This window comes from Gnatocerus cornutus, chromosome 1, assembly GCF_029298725.1.
Source record: "Gnatocerus cornutus isolate USDA-ARS CGAHR chromosome 1, icGnaCorn1.1, whole genome shotgun sequence".
Lineage (NCBI taxonomy): Eukaryota > Metazoa > Arthropoda > Insecta > Coleoptera > Tenebrionidae > Gnatocerus > Gnatocerus cornutus.
In genome coordinates, this window is record NC_142233.1 from 15302896 (window position 1) to 15326747 (window position 23852).

The following is a 23852-nucleotide window of genomic DNA, read 5'->3' on the forward strand; positions in this document are numbered from 1 at the left end:
AACTACGTAAAAAAGGACAATTAAATTTAAAATAAAGAATGTAAAAATATTCAAAAGCCGCCGAAAATAAAAAGAAAACGAAGAAAAGAAAAGGATTAATAAAATTGGTTGGGCAAATTAGACCAAAAAGAAGAACAACGAAAAATATTGAATATTGAAAAGAAAAAAATCCTACAAAAAAAGTTGAAAAAGTAAAACAAAAAGTCTTAAAATTAAAGACAAAAAAAAAATTAAAAATTAATTTGAAACATTTAAAGATGAAGAAGCGTAAAAGGTAAACAAAAAAAAACTGAAAGCGAGGAAAAACAAAAAATTAAAAAAGCGAAAATTAAAGAATTGGAGAATGTAAAAGTCTTGAAAAGCACTAAAAATAAACATTGTAATGTTTATTGTTGGCAAAGAAACCTGTAAGGTTTAACCAAAAGTCTAGGTAATACAGATTAAAATCGAAGACATTACAATAGTAGATATAAAATTACAAAAAGATAAGTATAAAATGACACAAGTTAAAATCTAAGAATATATACATAATAAAACACGTTAAAATGACAGGTCTCGCCTAAAATTACAATCTCAATAAAAAAAAGAAGAAATAGAAAAATGGCGAAGACAAAATTTGTTTGACCAAGTAGGAAAAAAAAACACGTAAATGAGAAAAAAGAGTAAAAATGGGAAGAATTAAAATCAAAGACTAAAGACAAAAGAGAAACGGCATCGAGTTATTAGTCACCACCCAAAAGTATAAACAACAAAAGGTCTAAAATAAAGAACTAAAAAAAATTAAATAAATAAGAGAAGAAAGATTTTGAAAATACTAAGAAAAAAGTGCCAAAAATGAAAGAAAACACAACGAGCGTAAAAAAATACTTGAAAGGCACCAAATTCTGAATGAAAAGTAAAATAGACAAAAATGAACGAAAGAATTCAAGTAACTGAAGTACTAAAATCGAAATCGAAAAATGAAAAAAGACACAAAAGAGGAAAAATAATAAATAGTATAAAAAAGAAGGAAATATTAAAAAAAGACAAGAGGAAGAAACATTTTTGTCGCAACCAAGTGAAAAACGGAAGAAGGAATAAGGACATATAGGTAATAATAAGCATTGGAAAATAAAGAGTATAGACAAAAAAAAAAGAAATAGAAAATTAAATTAATAAAAAAAACAAATAAAGAGTAAATAATTAAAGAAAAAGGGTACGAAGCACCAAAAGAACAACAACAACAAACGATAATAATTCAAAAAAAAAAACAAGAAGACAATAATAAGAGAAACATTTAAGAGTGAAAGGCATAAATTACAATTTAGTGAACAGAATCGAAGAGAAACATGATGAAACACCGTACAAGAGTGAAAGTGAAGTCTTTTACACACGCAAAAGAGCTCCAGCCTCCTCACTTCACCACAAATAAGGGAAAAACTATACAAAACGAACGTAAAGAAGGAAAAATTGTTTTAAAAGGTGAAACATGTAGCAAGAACTAAACGATATAACAATTACGAAATGAAAGAACTCATTACCGTCTCATCAGGATGCACGTTGTCCCCAGCATCATTCCTCAACAAGAATATCACCAGCGGATAACACAGCCGCGGCGGCGTCCCCAAGTTCAGCGTGGTCGCCGGCAACTTCAAAGTTATCGTCTGATCGGAGTGCGGATTCCTCCTAAAAACACGTAAAACTCCTCCAAACTTTGCAACTTCGACTTACTTGACTTGTAATCCTGTGTACTGGTAGAATCCGTTCAAGAAATCCCCCCTTTGCACGGCGTCCCGGAGATCCGACCACGGCCTCCACAAGAAAATGTGCAGTTCTCGGATGTTGACGCCCCAAAAGGCCTGGATTTGGTACTCAACTTGACTAGAAAGGCTGCACTGGACTTCTGGAATCGAAAACAAATTGTATGTAGATGCCAGGTTGCACAGATCACGGCTGTATTGTGCGTCGATTTCTATTGGAGTCAAGGCGAATGCTGTGGGAATTTGGGAATTTTTAATGAGGGACCGCGAAACGGTCCAGATTTGAAACCAATTGAATTCGCGTGGTATTTGTAATTTTTCGGGGTTTTTACGTTAGTTGCGAGTTGTTTCGGCTGCAAACAATCGCTCGCAGTTATCTGGGTCAGTTTGCGTTAAAAGTAGGCATTATATGACAAGCCACGTAATAATTGACCGCGAATATGTTGTGGCGTAAGAGTACTTTCGTTTCTTCGTGGCGCGAATACCAACAGCGGTCGGCAGATAGAGTTCGCTAATGTGGCTAAATTACCGGGCGCAGTTTCAATTTTCAGCTACTTTTGGTTGGCACTACTGGCATCTTCCCCGTTTGACATTTCTAGTGACTAACCTCAAACTGTCATAGAGATGACAAGCTCACTTTGAAGTTATTTTGGCCCAGATTCGCCTCTCTTTAATTCGATTTTAATTCCAAAAAATTCCATTGCAGTTCGCTTAACTTGTTTACCAAATTTAATCTTCGAGATATCAATTATGTTGAAATTGTTGTTGTCAGTTCATTCAGGTAAAAATTCAGGGCTAAAAATAACCAGAGTTCGTTGTCTGTTGTACGATTCTGTGTCTAAGATGGCTGTGGAAACAGAAATCTGTTGGTAACTCTGTCTGTCATACTAAGGCATCTCTTTGACACATTGAGGTTAGATGTCACTTTTGACCCTAGTTTTACTACAGTCTTGCCAACTAACCTGATACTTTGATGGCCTGCGTCATCGACAGATCTCAAATTTTATGTTGGCACGCGTGAAATGTGAAAAACTGTCAGGTTTGCCACAAGCTTGGCAACGCAAACTTACTAAATTTGCCCAGTTTTGGATTCAACGTGAGATTCTGCGTACAATAAGTGCGAGTTTGAACTAAAAATTTATTATCCGCAACTTTAAACACTTCTAATTCGGTTATTTTTTGACGTAAAAGGAAATATCGCCCAGTTTTGGATTTTGCATGAAATTCTGCGTAAAATGAGTACCACAAGTTTAAGTTTGCTCCGAAAATAAGGAAGATATTGAGATTTATAAATATAGGAACTAAAAATGCTTTGTCCGCAAATTTAAACGCTTCTAATTCGATTATTTATTGACGTACCTGAAAATATCACCCCATTTTGGATTCTGCGTGAAATTCTGCGTAAAATGAGCATCAACATTTCAACTTTGCTCCGAAAATAAGCCAGAAACCGAGTTTTATACATTTCGCAACTGAAAATTCACTATTCGCAACTTTAAGGACAGGTTAAATCTAATTTTGATTAAATACTTAACATCATGTTACAGTGACATGTGATCCTTTTTCCGCCAATCAAACGTCAGGAATCGTCAAATTAGTTGCGAGATTAACTAAATTTCAATTAAACTATTGAGTAAACCGGCCCTAAAGGTTCCTAATTCGGTTATTTAATGACGTATGTGAAAATATTGTCCAGTTTTGGATTCTACGTGAAATTCTACATAAAATGAGCAACAACAGCTTAAGTTTGCTTTGCAAATAAGCGAGATATTGAGATTTATAGATACAGGAACTAAAAATTCACTGTCCGCAACTTTAAACGCATCTAAGTCGGTTATTTTTTGACGTACGTGAAAATATCGCCCAGTTTTCGATCCTGCGGAAAATTCTGCGTAAAATGAGTACCAATAATCTAAGTTTTCTTTGAAAATAAGGGAGGTATTGAGATTTATAGATAAAGGAATTAAGAATTCAGTATCCGCGACTTCAAACGCTTCTAATTCGGTTATTTATTGGCATACGTAAAAATATCGCACTGTTTTGGATTCTGTGTAAAATTCTGCGTAAAATGAGTACCAAAAGATTAAGTTTGCTCCGAAAATAAGCGAAATTTTGAGGTTAAAAATTAAAAGTTCAGAAGGTATCCGCGACTTTAAACGCTTCTAAATCGGTTATTTATTGACGTATGTGAAAATGTCGCAATGTTTTGGATTCTGCGTGAAATTCTGCGTGAAATGAGTACAAATAGTTCAAGTTTGCTCCGAAAGTAAGTGATATTTTCAGGTTTATATGTATAAGAACTAAAAATTCACTATCCGATACTTTAAACGTTTTGGATTCTGCGTGAAATTCTGCGTAAAATGAGCATTAATATTTCAACTTTGCTCCGAAAATAAGCCAGAAACCGAGTTTTATACATTTCGCAACTGAAAATTCACTATTCGCAACTTTAAGGACAGGTTAAATCTAATTTTGATTAAATACTTAACATCATGTTACAGTGACATGTGATCCTTTTTCCGCCAATCAAACGTCAGGAATCGTCAAATTAGTTACGAAGTTAACTTAATTTCAATTAAATTATTGAGTAAACCGGCCCTAAACGTTCCTAATTCGGTTATTTAATGACGTATGTGAAAATATTGCCCAGTTTTGGATACTACGTGAAATTCTGCATAAAATGAGCAACAACAGCTAAAGTTTGCTTTGCAAATAAGCGAGATATTGAGATTTATAGATACAGGAACTAAAAATTCACTGTCCGCAACTTTAAACGCATCTAAGTCGGTTATTTTTTGACGTACGTGAAAATATCGCTCACTTTTCGATCCTGCGAAAAATTCTGCGTAAAATGAGTACCAATAATCTAAGTTTTCTTTGAAAATAAGGGAGGTATTGAGATTTATAGATAAAGGAATTAAGAATTCAGTATCCGCGACTTCAAACGCTTCTAATTCGGTTATTTATTGGCATACGTAAAAATATCGCACTGTTTTGGATTCTGTGTGAAATTCTGCATAAAATGAGTACCAAAAGATTAAGTTTGCTCCGAAAATAAGCGAAATTTTGAGGTTAAAAGTTAAAAGTTCAGAAGGTATCCGCGACTTTAAACGCTTCTAAATCGGTTATTTATTGACGTATGTGAAAATGTCGCACTGTTTTGGATTCTGCGTAAAATGAGTACACATAGTTCAAGTTTGCTCCGAAAGTAAGTGAGATTTTTAGGTTTATATGTATAAAAACTAAAAATTCACTATCCGATACTTTAAACGTTTTGGATTCTGCGTGAAATTCTGCGTAATGAAATGAGCATCAAAAGTTTAAGTTTGCTTCGAAAAAAAGTGAGATTTTGAGGTTTATACTTATAGGAACTAAAAATTTTCTATCCGTAAACGGTTAGTACAGTCTTGCCAACTGATTTTATCCAACATAACTGTCTACTTCCTTCAAACCGAACAAAAAGATTCACCTTTGATGGCTCACCTAATCGACAGATCTTAAACTTTCTGTTGGCACTCGTGAAATGTCAAAAACTGACAAATTTGGCACAAGCTTGGAAACGCAAACTCATTAAATTTGATATAATTCTGCGGTAGTACGTAGTAGTGTTGGCAGTACTGAATTTTTTACTCCAGAACTGTCAAATGTCAATAAATCCATCAAAATATCAAAAAGACAAGCAGTGATACCAACATACTCCAGTTTTACCTGATTATTTAGAGCTTTCCTCGTTCTTTTTCAAAGATGGCTGGGGAAACTGAAATCTGTTGGCAACTCTGCCTACTTTGACATCTCAGATGTCACTTTTCATCTTATTACAGTCCTGCCAACTGACATGACCCAACATAATAATTAAATGCTTTCCAATTAAACAAAAATTTGAATAATTGACTTGAGAACAGCTTTGACTATTTTGTATTTGTTGCGACACTACTTTTACATTCTTGCGCGTAAATGCCACGTCGTCCAAGTTTCCTGTTTGTGACCAAAAATACTTTTCTTTTTTCGTAAAAGTCCTTCGACACACTTAAAACAAAGGAAAACTTTTTATGGAATTAAATCATTCCAAAAATATTTTCTGGCGTTCGGTAAATAAACATAACCACAGACAAAGACAATTTCGTTGGCAAAGGCAAAACTTGACAACCACAATTTTAAAATTAATACAAAGAATTGTGCCAAGTCTGCGATTTTTTTCTACGAAATTACGACGAATTTAATAAGGCCCTCGGGAGTCGGTGGACCTCACATTTACGTGGACCTCGTAAAAATTTGTAATTGAATTAACCATGAGCTGGTACAGTCATGTCTATTCTTAACTGATTGAAGAGACAACGCCTACTTTGATCCCATATTTTCTTGTTTGCACGTTGAAGAATTAACAGTTTCGTACACAACTCATAATTATAAGAATTTATAAAGCTGCAGACTTTTAACTGGGGAACAGGTTTACATAATAAAAATATTTTATCTTGCATTGATTAGAGTAATTAAACGTTTAATCAGGTTATGTTGATCCGGTTTATCCGAGTGATCCAAAAATGTCAAAAGGCCAAACAAAAAAGGTATTTTCGTGGAAAGTTTTATTTTATGGGCTAATAAAAAAAGAGGTATTAAACAGTTAATTTGAGTAATAAGGAAAACACAGAAAAATTAAATTTGCCAATAATATAGTTATTTATAGATTTGGTGCAAAAAGTGATGCTTTATTGCTCGATCATGAAAATAAAAAAAAACATTCTAGTTAAAAAATTGAATAATTAAATACTTTTTTTAAGACGTTTTAAGAAATATTTATTTATGTCGTTTTTTTCCAATAAACAGAACTTACTAGATAATAATAAAAATGCAAACTCGCTAATGGAAACACTCCAAACAAACATTTTTCATGTTAATATTAGCAAGTGACGCTTGAGACTGGAAAATTTATTGTATCCGATTTTTATTAAGTTATTTCCCGTATTCAATTATTATTATCATTCCCAATTATTTTTTTTTAATTCTTAGGCAATTACTGCAGTTTTAACGATAACTCATTAAGAAATTATATCATTATATCATTATTATTATTTATAATGGCTATAGGTGCCGGTCAAATTTCGTAATCATAACCTAACATTATATAACTACGTGACGAAAAATCGAATTTTTGACACTCAACCGAATGAAAAATGAAAGAAACCTTGAGGTTTTAATTTTTTTGCAATAAAACTTTATCGCATTGAAAAAAACGTCCTCAATGATGGTTCTAAGACAAAGAAAAAATTGTGCCCGACTGCCAGCCTACGTGCCGAAGCACAGGTTTCTTTGCTACGGGTGCAAAACTACTACATCTTTAATAAGCGATGACCTTGCCGCATTTTTTTTAATCGAAGCGAGCGAGAGTTTTATACAAATATGGTTTTTATGATAATTGCTAATGCGTTTTTGCCGATCGCGTGGAGCACATCACGTAAGCCATCAACGGAGGATCTCTTTGTTCGGTGGGAAGGATCTAGACAGTTATGTTGGGTCAGGTCAGTTGGCAAGACTGCGAAAATTGTGAGTTGGTAGACCTGGTGGGAGGTTTAGAACTGTCAAAGTGCCACTCTGTTAGCAATTGATTTGACAACCCTGTCAAAGAGATGCCTTATTCAGTTTACACAAAACTGTAGTATGTTGGTATCACTGCCTGTCTCTTTGACCGTTTGACAAATTCATTAACTTTTGACAGTTCTGGAGTTTCAATTCAGTACCGCCAAACTGCCAAGTACGATCGACCTTAATATCTCGCTTACTTTCAAAGCAAACTGAAACTATTGATGCTCATTTTACGCAGAATTTCACGCAAAATCCAAAAGGGAGCAAAAAAGAAAAGTATTTTTGGTCACAAACAGGAAACTTGGACGACGTGGCATTAACATGCAAGACTGTACAAGTGGCGATGGTGTCGCAACAAATAATACAAAATAGTCAGGCAAAACTGTCTCAAGTCAAAGATTCAAATTTTTTATTGGAAAGAATTTAATTAGTTGGGTCATGTCGGTTGGCAGGACTGTAATAATAGTGTGTTGGTAGTCCCAGATGTCAAAAGTGACATCTGAAATGTCAAAGAGATGCTTTAATGTGACAGGCAGAGTTGCCAATAGATTTCAGTTTCCATAGCCATCTGCTACAAAGAACGCGGAGAACCCTTAAGACGTTCCAAATATTCTGGTAAAACTGGTGTATGTTGGTATCACTGCTTGTTTTTTTTGATATTTTGACGGATTTATTGACATTTGACAGTTCTGGAGTTTAAATTCAGTACTGCCAACGCTACTATGTACTACCAAAGAACTGTATCAAATTTAGTGAGTTTGCGTTTCCAAGCTTGTTGCAAATTTGTCACTTTTTAAAATTTCACGAGTGCCAACATAAAGTTTAAGATCTGTCGATTACGTGAGCCATCAAAGGAGAATCTCTTTGTTCGATTTGAAGGATGTCGACAGTTATGTGGATGAAGTCAGATGGCAAGACTGATAGTTTGCGGATAGTAAATTTTTAGTTCCTATATGTTATTAAAACCCTCAATTTCTCGCTTATTTTTAAAGCAAACTTAAATTATTGGTGCTTCTTTTACGCCGAATTTCAGGCTCAATCCAAAACTGGGCGATATTTTCACGTGCGATAATAAATAAATAAATTAGAAGAGTTTCAAATTGTGGATAGCAAATTTTTAGTTCCAATATCTATAAATCTCAAAATCTCGCTTATTTTTAAAGACAACTTAAACTATTGGTACTCATTTTACGCAGAATTTCACTCAGAATCCAAAATTGAGGGATATTTTCACGTGTGTCCATAAATAACCAAACTAGAAGCGTTTAAAGTGGCGGATAGGGAATTTTTAGTTCGGAAATGTACAAAGCTCGATATCTTGCTTATTTTTAAACTAAATTTAAACTACTGGTGCTCATTTTACGCAGAATTTCACTCAGAATCCAAAATTGAGGGATATTTTCATTTACATAAAAAAATAACCGAATTAGAAGCAATTAAAATTGCGGATACTAAATTTTTAGTTCCGAGAAGTAAAAATCTCGATATCTTGCTCATTTTCAAAGCACCCTTAAAGTATTGCTACTCATTTTACGCAGAATTTCACGCAGAATCCAAAATTGGGCGATATTTTCACATACCACTATAAAAAACAAATTAGAAGCTTTGAAAGTTGCGGATAGTAAATTTTTAGTTAAAGCTCGACATCGTCAAAATTGTCAAAAATGCGTTAGTGCGACAGACAGAGCTACCAACAGATTTCAGTTTCCACAGCCATCTTAGACAAAGAATCGCACGACAGATGTAAACGAACTCTGGTTATTTTAAGCCCCGAATTTTTACCTGGATGAACATTTCAAAGTCATAGACATCTTGAAGATTAAATTAGCAAACAAGTTTATCGCACTACAATGGAATTTTTTAAAATACAATCAAATTAAAAAAGAGAGTTTCGATCATGGCGAATCTGGGACAAAAAAGTCGTCTAAGTGAGCTGTGGAATAAAACTGTCACATCTGTAAAACGCAGTGGGCTCAACGTGCTTTTTCCATATCATTTTTTGACAGTTTGAGGTTATGTCATTGTTTGAGATGTCAAACTTCAGATATAACAGGAGTACCAACCCAAATCGAATTTCGGAGTCACCTTCGTGTTTATGACGGTTTTGGAATGACAACAATGCTACCAACATGACATATTTAGTGGGCACTGTGTGACATTTCAGCTTTTATCAGAGTTTGAGGTTACAATGACATTTCACAAACTGAGTTCAAAAATCACGGATGCCAACATAAAGATTGAGAGGTGCTGCCAACCTAAAAAAAATTCATTTGAAAAGCTGTTGCCCCAGATCCACTCACAGATATTCGCTATTTAAGTAAACGAATTCCTTTCTTTCTCGAAGTTTTCCATAAACTTGTTTACTAGTTTAACCTTTACTATCTCAATAATTTTAATGTTAATTCGAATTTGATTAGATTTAAAATTCAAGTGCACCGAACGAATACATCGCCATGTTGTGTTTTCGAAAATTTGACCAAAGTTGTGTTTATAACGGACCACCTGTAGTTTTTTTGGGTGACCCATTTTTCGTGCCGAAAAACTGTAATTACATAATCGTTTTCCTTAACAAAAATGAGGAAATATTACTTAACGAAAAGAACAATGATATTAAGAGTTCTTTCGCGCTTTTAATTGTCTTTAATGAGTATCAATTGTCTGCATAAAAGCAGCATTATGCAAATTATGACGATGACTATTCATATTGCTCAACTGTGATTAGAAGGTCGCCACGTACAGAGCAGGACTATTGACAAAATAATTCCAACAATTGAGAGTAGTTCGGTCTATTTTTAGCCCGCGGAGCCAAAAGTTCTTTGAACCTGCAACGTTTTCAATTCTGCCAACACATAAACAAAAACAAAACACTTTCAGTCTCGGTGATGTGCCAATCTTTGATTTCAAAATCCCTGTGGATTTTTTTCCAAAAATTGCAAAACTGATTGGCGGGTGGAAACGAGCGGACGTGGGTAGAACCAAAGCACGTGCAAATTGAGCCTTCTTCAATGTCAGCAGTTCCGTTGGAAGAACACGAACGGTGATTGTGAAATGATATTTTCTTTCGATACACGTAGGATTTGAAATGACGGCGGGATTTGGGGCAAGGACGAGTTTTAGGGCCGAAGGGTGGAGAAAAGTTACTGTTGCGGGTTTGGTGGAAATCGCGAAATTTCTAGAAGGAATTTGACACTGATTTTAGAACCAGTTTTTGGTTGGTATTATCCTTGAGCGGATTTTTGTTGAATTGTGACGATATTTCGTTTCGTTGTTTTACTACAACTGATTGATTATTCGGATTTGTCTAGTTTAGAACAGGTGTCAAATAATTTTGAGTTTGGTTGGTAGTACTGTTATGTAGATATTGTCAGATTACGCATGAAGACAAAAAAACTCAAAAAATTGGAGAATTTGAAGAACCTGGAGAAATGTAAAGAATTTTGAGAAGAATGCGAAACAATTGAAGAATTTGACTCGAATTGAAAAAAAATCGCAAGCGGAATAATTTAAAGAAACAAAGAATCTGGAGAATTTAAGAATCTTAAAAATCTGGAGAACATGGTGAATATAAAAAATTTGGAGTCTAAAGAATCTAGAGCGTACAAAAAAAAGAACAATGTAAAAAAATCAAGATTATAAAAAAACTGGAAAATCTGAAGAATATAGAGAATATAAAAAATCTGAAGAGTATAAAAAACTAGAGAATCTAAAGAATCTGGTAAATGTGAAGAAGATATAAAGTAAAGAAAATCTGGAGAGCACAAAAAATATGGAGAATCAAAAGAAACAAGAAAAAAATCTCAAAAATATAAAAAATTTGGAGAGCACAAAAAAATCTGGAGGATACAAAAAATTTTGAAAGAACAAAAAAAACTGGAAAATCAAAAGAAACAAAAAAGAACATAAAAATGTGGAAAATCAGAAGAAAAAAGCGAATATGAAAAATTTTAAAAATACAAAGAAACGGAAAAATGTAAAGAATTTGGAGTGTTTAAAAATCTAAAGGGAGGACAATTGAAAAAAATATGGAAAAAATGGATATAATAAAAAAACTGGAAAATCTGAAGTATAAAAAAATATAAAAAAACAGGAAAATATAAAAAAAATAGAGAATCTAAAGAAAGAAGAAAAAAATCTCGACAATGTAAAGAATCTGGAGACAACAAAAAATCTGGAGCATCCATGTTAATTAATGAACAAAAAAATCCAGAATATAAAGAATCTGGGAAATCTGAAGAAATAAGGACATATAAAAATCTGAAGAGAACTAGAAAACTTAAAGAAAGAAGAAAAAAATCTCGGGAATATAAAGAATCTGGAAAATTTGAAGGAAATAGAGAATACAAAAAATCTGAAAAAAAGAAAACTCGAAAATATAAATTATAATCAGGTAAATGTGAAGGAAGTATAGAATAAAAAAATTTGGAGAACACAAAAAATCTGGAGAATCTAAAGAAACAAGAATAAAACTAGGGAATATAAAAAATCTAAAAAGTATAAAAAACTGGAGAATATAAAAAAAACTAGAGAATCTAAAAAAACGAGAAAAAAAATCTGGAGCATTTAAAAAAACAAAAAAAATCGAGAATACAAAGAATCTAGTAAATCTGAAAAAGATAGAGAATATAAAAAATGTAGAGAGAAGAAGAAATCTTGAGAATCAAAAGAAACAAAAAGAAGAGAATATAAAAATGAGAAAAATTTAAAGAAAAGAAAGAATATAAAAATCTAAAAAGTACAAAAGAACTGAAGAATATAAAGAGTTTGATGTGTCAAAAATCTAGAGCAAGGACAAAAAAAAAATAAAATCGATATTATAAAAAATTAGAATAAAATAAGAAATACAAAAAAAATCTGAAAAGTATAAAAAACGGAGAATATAATAAATCTGGAGATAACAAAAATCTGGAGCATCTAATAAATGAACAAAAAATCCTAAACATAAAAAATATTTGGAAAATCTTAAGAATCTAGAAACTGGAAAACCCCAAGAAAATGAAGAGTATAAAAAACTGGAGAATATAAAAATCTAGAAATTCTAAAGAATCTAGATAAAAGAAAAATTGGAGAATATAAAGAATCTGGAAAATCTAAAGGAAATAGAGAATATAAAAACCTGGAGAATCTAAAAAAACAAAAAAAAAAGAGAATATAAAAATGTGGAAAATCTGAAGAAAAGGTAGAAAACAAAAAAATCTGAAAAGTATAAAAAAAATGGAGAATGTAAAGAATCTGGAGACAACAAAAAGCTGGAAAATGTAAATAAACAAAAAAAAAACGGGAATATAAAAAATGTGGAAAATCTGAAAAAAAGATAAAGACAATATGAAGTATAAAAAATGAAGAAAAAAAGAATCTAAAGTGCAAAAAAATATGGAGAATATAAAAATCTGAAGAATCTAAAGAAACGAGAACAAAAGACAAAAATATAAAAAAATAAAAAAATGGAGAATGTGTAGAATCTGGAGAGAACAAAAATCTGGAACATCTAAATGAACAGAGAACATCATGGATATAAAAAGAATCTGCAGAATCTATAGAAACAGGAATAAAAATTGCAATAATGTAAAGAATCTGGAGAGAAGAAAAACTGCAGAATATAAAAAATCTGGAGCACCTAAAGAAACAAAAAAAAATCGAGAATTTAATAATCTTGAAAATCTGAAGGAAATTCATAATATAAAAAATTTGGAGGGCACAAAAAAATCTGGAGAATCTAAAGAAACAAAAAAAAATCGAAAACATGAGAAATCTGGAAAATCTTCGGTAAAATCTAAAAAGTATAAAAAAAACTGCGGAACATAATATTTAAACTACCTGAAGAGTGTAAAGAAGTTGGAGAATCCTAATTTAAATCTAAGGCTAAAGTATATTGTAAAGGATCGATAGGATCTAATTGATCTAGAAGAAAATCTAAACGACCTAAGGAGGGTCTAAAAGGACTAAAAAAGAATCAAAAGAATCCCCTAAAGAATCCAAAGAATCCTAAGAATGTAAAGGATCAAAAAAATCTAGAAAATCTAAAAAAGACACTCGAAAAAGAATCCACAAAACCAGTAAAAAAGTAACCAAACTACGCAACGAATTAATTAACAGACCGAAACAAAGCGCAAAGCGAGACAAAAGTGTTACACCACGTACCAAGAAAAATCGAATTATTTGCTCCTCCATTATGACGAGTTTCTACCGTGCGATCATTTAAACAAAAAGCAGAGCGCGACTTTCTTTCTTAATTTGGCAACACTGAAAAATGACAGTTTTGGAACGCGAAAAACAACTCCGCCCACACAAACAAAAGATGATTTAAATTTGGCGAATCAAAACGTCTTAATATAGTTTTGACAGTTCTAATCTGACATATGTCATATGATTTTCGATTATTTTAATGATATTTCGAGTTCTAAATTGACAATTCTAAGCTGACTTATGACAAAATGTCAACAAAATGTAAGAATGTTGCTGAATGAATGAACATATCTGTCAATTATTTGATGTCTAAACGTCAAGTTCCGACACCCCAGCCGACTAGATAAACAATTCCATTGATGACTGTAGAACTACAGTTACAAAGGAAAATTACAGACTCTCACATTCTTCATTTCACAGTAACACGTTTATGTAACGATCGTTTCTTCACGTCTCTTAACGCAACCGAATCATTTTTAATGGAGATGTTAACATAAAATACAAGAAAGAGAATAAAGATGACAATGCAAGATAAAAACCAAAAAAACTGTTACGTAAATACGATACGCTCTACGACGTTTCCACCCGATCAGAACCAGAAAGTAAACAAAAAACGCTCAAAACTGTTTTATTATTCACGTTTTTCTTATTACAATCCGTCATGCCCTTCCCCGATCGATAAAGAATTAACACATCTCTCTGTATAAATAATTATAGCCCTAGTCCTAGAACAACACCGATAATTTGACCACCAAAAGGTGTAAAGCGCCCTTTAGGCACTCCTAACCTCAATTTCCCGCATTCTGTCATTTTTGACGTTTTTCTGAACGCGTCCCAAAAACGCAAAACGCTCAAAATGTCTCTTTTTCACAGTTTCAACGAAATGCGGTCGCCGCTTACATAACTTTCCGTAACTTGGACGAAGTGAAAGTGAAATTGCATCCAACACGTTCTGTATCTCCGCTCGTTCGTGAATTCGTGCTCAAAAGTGGGTAAATATGTCTAGCGTGGACTAGAAAAACAGGCGAAACGGATTTTCGGCATCTTCCGCGGCGAAGAGGAAAATTTAACCAACCTCTGATGTTCCACTGCCAATCAAAAAAATTAATTAAGCAGGCCGTGACAGTCCCGTAGTTGGCAACACTGAAAAATGATGTTTCTTAGACACAACCGCATTCAGTGTTGCCAAAATCTTGTTAAAAGTCACGGCCTGCTCGAATGTTTTTCTCCACCCGGAAGTTCCGGTTGCAATGAAAAGTTTGGCCGTGAACCCGCCGAAACGCAAATTTTGCAAAGTTGCAATTAAATTAAATTGCAATTAAGTCTCGTCGACCTCAGGTACTTCCGTACTCAAGAGTCTAATTAACTTTAATTTTCGTCGCTCTTCCTGGGTGGGGGGCGGCAAAATTGAACACGATCTAGTAGGCCTCGGACGACTGTCAAAACTACCGCGCACAGCCTACTCAGAAATCCGAAAATTCGCTCAAGTCTCGAAGTGAACTTGGCGGAATTAAATCAAGTTCAAGGCGAAGAAGGCGCACGAATTTTGTGGCTTCGTTTAGGAAAGATCTGCGCAATATGTCTTCTGGAATCAAACTCAAGGATTTGTGGTGAAAGCATAAATAATATTTTTAAGTTGTTGCAAGAGTCGCTGGTTTTACGACACACTTAAGAACAATTAAAATTATCTGGAAATTTTTCCGATTTCTGGCTAGAAGGAAATTCGTGTCTTTGAATTTCATTTAACTGGCTTTTATCTGTCGGAATTATACAACGGTGATTATGTTACGCGGTAAAAAAGTTTGCATAATTGTTGTTGTTTTCGCGGATTGTGGCGTTGTGTATAATTAATTCGCAATTAAAAGGTGAAATGCTTAATTACGATAAGGAGAAGTAATTTCGTTTTTATATTGGTAGCACTGCATGTCAATCTAATGACGATTTGATATGCTTGGTCTCATAGCGGAATAGCAATAATCATAGGTAACAGTACTGCCAACGTGAACATAAAACGCAAGGCTTCCTACGATTTTGATTTAGTAATTATATTCTGGATTTCAATTTAGTTATATCGTTTTCTTTGGTTTTATTTTTGCGTGTTGGTAACTCCGTGCAACGGTAACAAATTCTCATCTAGTAGGCTGTTTTGTTACCTGTCAATTAGACAATGTTTTTATGTTCACATGTTCAGCCAACTAGATAAACAATTTAACTGAACTTAATGCAGTTCTGATAGAAAATTTTGGATTTTTTTTGTTCCATGAAGTGGGCCACTCGGTGTGGGCAAAAAGTGAATCCAAAACAGTAGTTTTTCCAAATTTCGTTAGTATCGCGTTTGAACTATCAAAATTATGAAGCGTGGAAGAAAATTTTGGAAATTTTTCTGCTTTCCGATTTTTTTTTAAATTTTTGCCTGTTGCTTCAAGAAGTTGGAATTCGGTGTAGTTAAAAAGTGAAGATAAAATAGTAATCTCACTGAATTTCATGTTTGTAGCGTTTAAATTAGTGAAATTACAGGCTGATTTAAAAAAAAATACAAATTTTTGTGGCTTTCGAAAATAAAAATTTCTAAAATTCGTGCCTTTTTGTCTTCGAAGTTAAAATTTGGTGCAGTTAAAAAGTAAATCCAAAACAGTAATCTTCCCAAATTTCGTTATTGTCGCGGTTAAACTACCAAAATTACGGATCATAGAAGAAAATTTTCGAAATTTTGTGCCTCCTGAAAATGAAAATTTCTAAAATCTGTGCCATTTTCTCTACAAAGTTGAAACTTGGTGTAGTAAAAAAGTGAAGCTAAAACAGTAATTTCCCCACATTTTGTTATTGCCACATTTCATCCACAAAAAATTAAAGCACAGAAAAAAAAATCAAAATTTTTATGCATCTCTAAATTAAAAAATTCTCAAATTTGTGCCTTTTTGTCTACAAGGTTGAAACTTGGTGCATTTAAAAAGTGAATCCAAAACAGTAATCTCCCTAAATTTCGTTATTATCGCAGTTAAACTACCAAAATTACGTATCATAGAAGAAAATTTTCGAAATTTTGTGCCTCCTGAAAATAAAAATTTCTAAAAGTAGTGCCTTTTTGTTTACAAGTTAAAACTTGCTGCGGTTAAAAAGTGAATTCAAAACAATAATCTTCCCAAATTTCGTTATGATCGCGTTTGAACCACCAAAATTACGGAACGTAAAAAAAATTTTCGAAATATTTGTGGGTCGTAAAAAATAAAAATTTCTAAAATTTGTGCCTTTTAGTATACAAAGTTGAAACTTGACGCAGTTAAAAAGTGAAGCTAAAAGAGGAATCTCCTCAAATTTCGTTACTATCGCGTTTAAACTATCAAAATTACAAAGCGTAGAAGAAATTTTGGATTTTTTTGTGGGATCTAAAAAATTAAATTTTTTAAAATTTGTGCCTTTTTGTCTACAAAGTTGAAACTTGGTGTAGTTAAAAAGTAAAGTAAAATAGTAATCTCCCCAATTTTTGTTACGATCGCGATAAAATTATCAAAATTACAAAGCGCAGAAGAAAAATTTCGAAATTTTTGTAGGTCCTAAAAAATTCAAATTTCTTAAATTTGTGCCTTTTGTGCTACCCAGTTGATTGTTATCTTTCCAAAATTCATACCTGAACCGTTAAAATTAGTGAAATTACAGGCCTAATTAGAAAATTTTCGAAATGTTTGATATGTTCTGAAAATAAAAATGTCTAAAATTTGTGCCTTTCGTTCTATGAAGCTGAAACTTAAAGCAGTTAAAAAGTCAAGCTAGAAAAGGAATCTGTCCAAATTTCATTCCTGTACCATTTAAACTACCAAAATTACAGTGTGTAAAAGACAAATTTTCAAAATTTTTGGTGCGTCCTGAAAAAAAATCTAAAATTTGTGCTTTTCGTTCGATGAAGTTAAAACTTGGGGCAGTTAAAAAGTCAGATATTAATCTCTCCAAATTTCATACCTGTAGCGTTTAAATTAGAGAAATTTCAGGCAAAATTAGAAAATTTTCGAAATTTTTGATACGTCCAGAAAATAAAAATTTCTAAAATTCATGCCTTCTGCGATATAAAATTTTTACTAGGTGCACTTAAAAAATGAAACCAAAATAAAAATCCCTCCAAATTTCATTACCTTAACGTTCCAACTAACAAAATTACAAACTGTAAAAAAAATGGCATAAATTTCGCAGATTTTGAAGTCGCGTATAATTAATTTAAAATTAGAATAGGTAATTTCATGTTTTCTGTTGGTAGCACTGCACGTTAATCTAATAACAATTTGATATGCGCAGCCACACAATAATACCAATAATTGCAGATAACAGTACTGCCAACATGACCATCAAACGCAAGACTTCCTACGATTGTGAATTTGTACAATTTCTCATCTAGTTGGCTGTCATTTCTACGCCTTATTACCTGTCATTCCCTGACATCTGTCAATTATCCGCCGATCTTATGTTCACATGTTCAGCCAACTAGACAAACATTTCAACTGCGAACATTTTCGAACCCAAAAACGCAATTAAAAAAAAATGTTTTTCCTTGTAAAACACGCGAAAACGCTCCAAATTATCATTCGAAAATTGTCCTCTTACCTGAATACGTAGACTTCGACGTCTCTAACAACTTAAAAGTGAAAGGAATATGAACCTTCATCATGTTCATCTGCGGTATCCTGGGGGACACCTGGTGCAAAGACGACGGAAAGACGAAATCATCGCCGTGGACTCGCAGCACCATCATGTTCCTGAAAAAAAAAAATTGAAAGTAGCACACGTGCTCGATTTTTCAAACATTTCGGAAAGCTACAATCACCGTATCACTTCCATATCATTATTGGACTTAATAATATTTCTAAAATATATCGCAATCGCTTCCGGCTAACCGTAAAATTACAAAAAAACACGAAGGTACAGTTGCGGTCACTGAATTGCGGGCATCCCGAGGAACTTGACAGCTGTCATCGCCCGAAATTTTGTGACCGCGAGTGTACATTTGCATAACGTTGTCATTAATCAAACTAGTTGCCAGTGGTGCAATAATTTCGAGTGTTTTTTCAGCCAAATATTTGAAATGAGTTACGTGTGGATCAAGGAAATCGAACACGTAAGGTGAACGACGTAACATAAAAACGACGCGAAGGTTCAGTACCTCTTTGTTTACTTTTTGCAATCAAGTGGTGCTAAATTTGAAATTGAAGGTCACCGAGGTAAAACTAGTCCCTCGGCGACAAAACGCGCTGGTTGAAAAAACAGGACTTTACGCTCTTCGATCGTAAATTACTGCTGCTAAAAAACGGCGGAATTTTGCAAGAATTCAAAGAAACTGATCGAATTCAGAAGGTTAGATTCATTGTAATAAATCTTTAGAGAGTAGCAAGGCAAACATTGCGAAATCCAACACATTCTCTGCAACTAATCGTCGACCTATTTACTGTTGCCATTTTAATTTTTCTGTACAAGGTAAATAAATATTTCAATTATTGCAATTACAACTCGTTGGCACCTTGCCAATTTGTTTGTACAGTCGCACAAAAATTCAGACTTCAATATTGTGGATAAAACTTTGTATTGAATTTGCTTTTCGTGCGTGCCTAAAACGAATACATATGTATTTGTAAAAAATGAAGAAATTAAATATCCGGAATCGAAAATTTGGCTTTGTACACGTACACGAATGGATCCTACCACAACTTGATTCATATTGAGGGTCAACTTTGGTTGACCCTGGAAGGTAAAGTATTGCGAAATTGGTATCAGGAAGCTAAATGTACGAAATTTTTGTGATGAAAAACTGTTAAAATAAAAAAATTATTAACTTCCACAATAATTTATAGGAAAAATTTTTGTAAATTTTTGTTTGGTCTTAAAACGTCAAGTAACTTTTGTGCGTCCTGAAAAAAAAATTCTAAAATTTGTGCCTTTAGTTATATTAAGTTGAAATTGGGGCCACATAAAAAGTCAAGCTAAAACAGTAATCTGTCCAAATTTCATACCTGTAGCGTGTAAACTAGTGAAATTATAGGCCCAATTCAAAAAAATTCGAAATTTTTGATACGTTCTGAAATGAAAATTTCTAAAATTTGTGCCTTTTGCTTTATCAAGTTAAATCTTGGTACCGCTAACAAAAGAAGCTAGGATAGTAATCTCTCTAAATTTCATGACTGTGGCGTTTAAACTACCGGAATTACGGAGTGTAAAAGAAAATTTTTCGAAATTGTTGAGAAAAAAATCCAAAAAAGTGTGCCTTTTGCACTTTAAAGGTGAAACTTAAAACAGTTAAAAAGTCAAGCTAAATTAGTAATCCTACCAAATTTCATGTCTGTAGCGTTTAAATTAGTGAAATTACGGACTGAATTAGAAAATTTTCGAAATTTTTGGAACGTCTTAAAAATAAAAATTTCTAAATTTGTGCCTTTTGTTCTATGAAACTGAATCTTGGAGGAATTAGAAAGTCAAGCTAAAATAGTAACCTGTTTAAATTTCATTGCTATGGCATATAAACCACCAAAATTACAGAGCGTAAAAAATAAATTCGAAATTTTTGTGCGTCCTGAAAAGAAAAATTTCGAAAATTTGTGCCTTTTTGTTTCACGAAGCTGCAACTTGGGGCAGTTAAAAAATGAAGCTGAAATAGTAATCTCACGAAATTTCAAACCGTTTAAATTAGTGAAATTACAGGCCAAATTAGAAAATTTTCGAAATTTTTAATGCGTTCTGAAAATAAAAAATTCTAGAATTTGTCCCTTTGGTTGATAAAACTGAAACTTAGGGCAATTAAAAAGTCGAGCTAAGATTAAGTAAGTAATCTGTCCAAATCTCATTGCTGTACCATTCAAACTTAAGAAAATTACAGAGTGTAAAAGAAAATTTTTCGAAATTTTTGTGCGTCCTGAAAAGAAAATTTCTAAAATTTGTGCCTTTTGTTTCATGAAGTTGATACTTAGAGCAGCTAACAAGTGAAGCTAAAATAGTAATCTGTCCAGATATCATACAATTAGCGTTTACATAAGTAAAATTACAGGCTCACTTCGAAAATTTTCGAAATTTTTATGCGTTCTGAAAAAAAAATATTAAAAAGTGTGCCTTTTGTACTTTGAAGATAAAACTTAGGGCAATTAAAAAGTCTAGTTAGAATAGTAATTCCACCAAATTTCAAGTTTGTAGCATTTAAATTAGTAAAATTTCAGACCCAAATAGAAAATGTTCAAAAATTTTTGATACGTCCTAAAAATATATTTTTTTAAATTTGTGCCTTTTGTTCTATAAAGCTGAAACTTAGGGCAGATAAAAAGTAAAGCTAAAATAGTATTCTGTGGAAATTTATTTGGTGTACCATTTAAACAGTCAAAATTACAAAGTGTAAAAAAATTAATTTTTGTACCTCCTGAAAATGAAAATTTATAAAATTTGTACCTTTTGTTCTATGAAATTGAAACTTGGGGCAGTTAAGAAGTCAAGCTAAAATAGTAATCCTACCAAATTTGATGCCTGCAGCGATTGAATTAGTGAAATTCCCGGCGAAATTAGACACTTTTGAAATTTTTGTTGCGTTCTAAAATTAAAAATTTCTAAAATTTGTGCCTTTTGTGCTATGAAGTTGCAACTTGGCGGGAATTAAAAGTCAATCTAAAATGATATTCTCTTTAAATTTCATTGCTGTACCGTTTAAATTACTAGAATTGTGTTAAAAAAAATCAAAATTTTTGTAGATCCTGAAAAAAAATTCTAAAATTTGTGCCATTTTTCTCTATAAAATTGAGATTTGGTTCTGTAAAAAATTAACTCAAAAATTGTAATTTGCCCAAATGTCATGCCTTGAACGTGTAAAATAGTAAAAATACACGCCGAATTAAATAATTTTGGAAATTTTCGTACAAAAATTTCTAAAATTTGTGCCTTTTGCTCTATTAAGTTGACTCTTAGTGCAACCAAAAAGTGAGGCTAAAAAAATCTTACCGTTGAGGCATTTAAACTACCGGAATTACAGAGTCTAAAAGAAAAATTTTCCAAATTTTTTAGGGTCCAAAAAAAGAAAAAATCCTAAAATTTGTGTCTTTTGTGCTATGTAACTTGGTGAACTTAAAAGGTCAATCTAAAATGGTAATCTTTCCAAATTTCATTGCTGTTCCGTTTAAATTACCAGAATGGAGCTGCTTTTGCTCTATACATACAGTAGGAACTTGTCACACTAGACCACATTATTAAATTCAACTAAAAATCCCAATTTGCTCATTAAAAACCGCAATTTAACTCCTCGCAAAAATTTCGCATTCTCGTCTCGCCACAACAAACATTCAAATTAGAACCATTATTTGTGTTGATTCTGTCTAAAAACTCAAACTTTTCCTCTCCAAAAACCGAACTGTTTCAAGGTTCCTTTCCTCCGATAATCATTTCCATATCTACTATCCAACTCATTATAATAATTTGAAATGTTATCCACACGACCCAATATTTCACTTCACTTCCAACGCTTACTTCTAATAAATTAACCACACAAGCAACAAAATTCTACCAGCACACAAATATTTACAAAATCTACTCTGACTCAACAATCATATTAACAATTACCGCAAAAAATTACGACCGCAGAGTCATTCAGAAGTTGTAAATGAATGACTCATTTCCAGCATTGTTCCATGCGCATATAAAAAAAACGCAAGAATATAAAATGATGGATTGATGGAAGATAAACGGGACGTATTGTGTCGGAGTTAACAACCTTCTTCGTATAATAAGCCATCATTCTTCGATCAAAAGAACGGTATTCACCAAAGCAGAACAAAAAACACGTAAGTCACACTTTGCATGCCACAAAGGTCATAAAATGACTCAGTTTACTGCCTGGATCCGCGCACGCAAAGGTAAAAGGGTCGCGGAAATTTCTAGGGCCCACAGAATGGAATATTTCCACCCACGACTAATAAAAACATAAAACTCGCATTTAGCCACCAATTATTAAAAACCGAGATTATTAACAATTCCCAGCACACGAGTCGGAAAAGACCGGAATATAAACACGCTTTTTAAGCCGAAATCAATTACCGATTCACGGCAGGAAAAGGCGACATTGGTGGTGGCGTCAATATTCTTTTCAAATTCGCGGTTTTCTAAGATTCGCGAAACGGGCCAAACCAAACGAACTACTAGTAGGGCGTCGTTGGAACTACAACGGAAAAAATGTAGCTACTGCTTTTCAATTGTTTTATTAATGTCACATCATTTCGCCTACTATTTTTGAAAACCTCGCTGAATGTGTAACTGTGGCCCTTGCAAGGAATCAAGATGGCCACGATTACTATGGTAATCGTGGTTACCGTAACAGTTTTATCGGACTCGTCGGATGCAGCTACTCGTCCCGGCCTACTATTTTTGAAAAACTCGCTGGATGTTGAGTAACTGTGGCCCTTGCAAGGGATCAAGACAGCCGCGGTTACTGTGACAGTTTTATCGGCCTCGGCCGCAAAAGTGTCACCTAAACTTAACGAACTACTAGTAGGACGTCGTTGGAACTACAACGGAAAAACGCACCTACTCGTTTTCAATTGTTTTACTAATGTCACATCATTCCGCCTACTATTTTTGAAAAACTCGCTGGATGTTGCGCAACTGTGGCCCTTGTAGGAATCAAGACAGCCGCGGTTACTATGGTAACCATGGTTACCGTGACAGTTTTATCGGCCTCGTCCGCAAAAGTGGCACTTTCGTCCTCGCAGGGCGGCAGGAGCCTTGCCCTAAACGGAAAACTCCGCCCAGCAGGACGGAATTTTCTCTTAAATTAGTAAACAAGTAAACACGATCAATCCAGCACCGCGCAATAAAATGGGATAAAAATAAGCAATTACTGACCTGGTGATGAATAAAATCATCGCACAAAAACACAACAGCACTGCGATTACGGAAAAAATGTTCGACAGTTCGGCCGCGGACACCAATAAAGTAGTCATTGTCACCATGTCTTCGTGCACTGAACGACAATTACAACATCGCTAAAGACACTCAGCTCATGACAGCGCGAAACAGACTGTTTTCTTTCACCTACTGGTAATTTTATTTTGCATCGCTGCTTGACAAGGGAAACGTCAGATTTGACATTTGGGAAACGTCAAACGCGCGGCGGCGCAAAATTTGAATTAAAACGCAAAAAGTGAAGAAATCAATGTTATATCAACGTCCTTCTTATTACAAACAAACGCGGGATGATAAGTAGCACTAACTACGTCGGTTGTAAAGAAAATTTTATCGTTTATTGATTATTTTTATTAACAGCCGATTACAGGTACCTGTACGCAGCGGCGCGAATTTTGAATAGTTACTCCCCAAATGTGGGTGCCACTAAAGTTACAAAAG

At 33.4% G+C, this 23852-nt stretch overlaps 1 protein-coding gene across 1 annotated transcript in view; it reads right to left on the reverse strand.

The window, feature by feature from the left end:
• LOC148180481 (cell growth regulator with RING finger domain protein 1-like) overlaps nucleotides 1-23587 on the reverse strand; it is a 30298-nt gene extending 6711 nt beyond the window's left edge. The window contains exons 1-4 of the mRNA XM_088041318.1: nucleotides 23352-23587; nucleotides 18096-18247; nucleotides 1711-1882; nucleotides 1521-1665 (exon numbers count right to left, since the gene is read on the reverse strand). Coding sequence (XP_087897444.1) covers nucleotides 1521-1665; nucleotides 1711-1882; nucleotides 18096-18247; nucleotides 23352-23458 — 576 coding nt within the window. The 5' untranslated portion in view covers nucleotides 23459-23587. The remainder of the gene's footprint in view (nucleotides 1-1520; nucleotides 1666-1710; nucleotides 1883-18095; nucleotides 18248-23351) is intronic.
• Nucleotides 23588-23852: the final 265 nt, after the last annotated feature.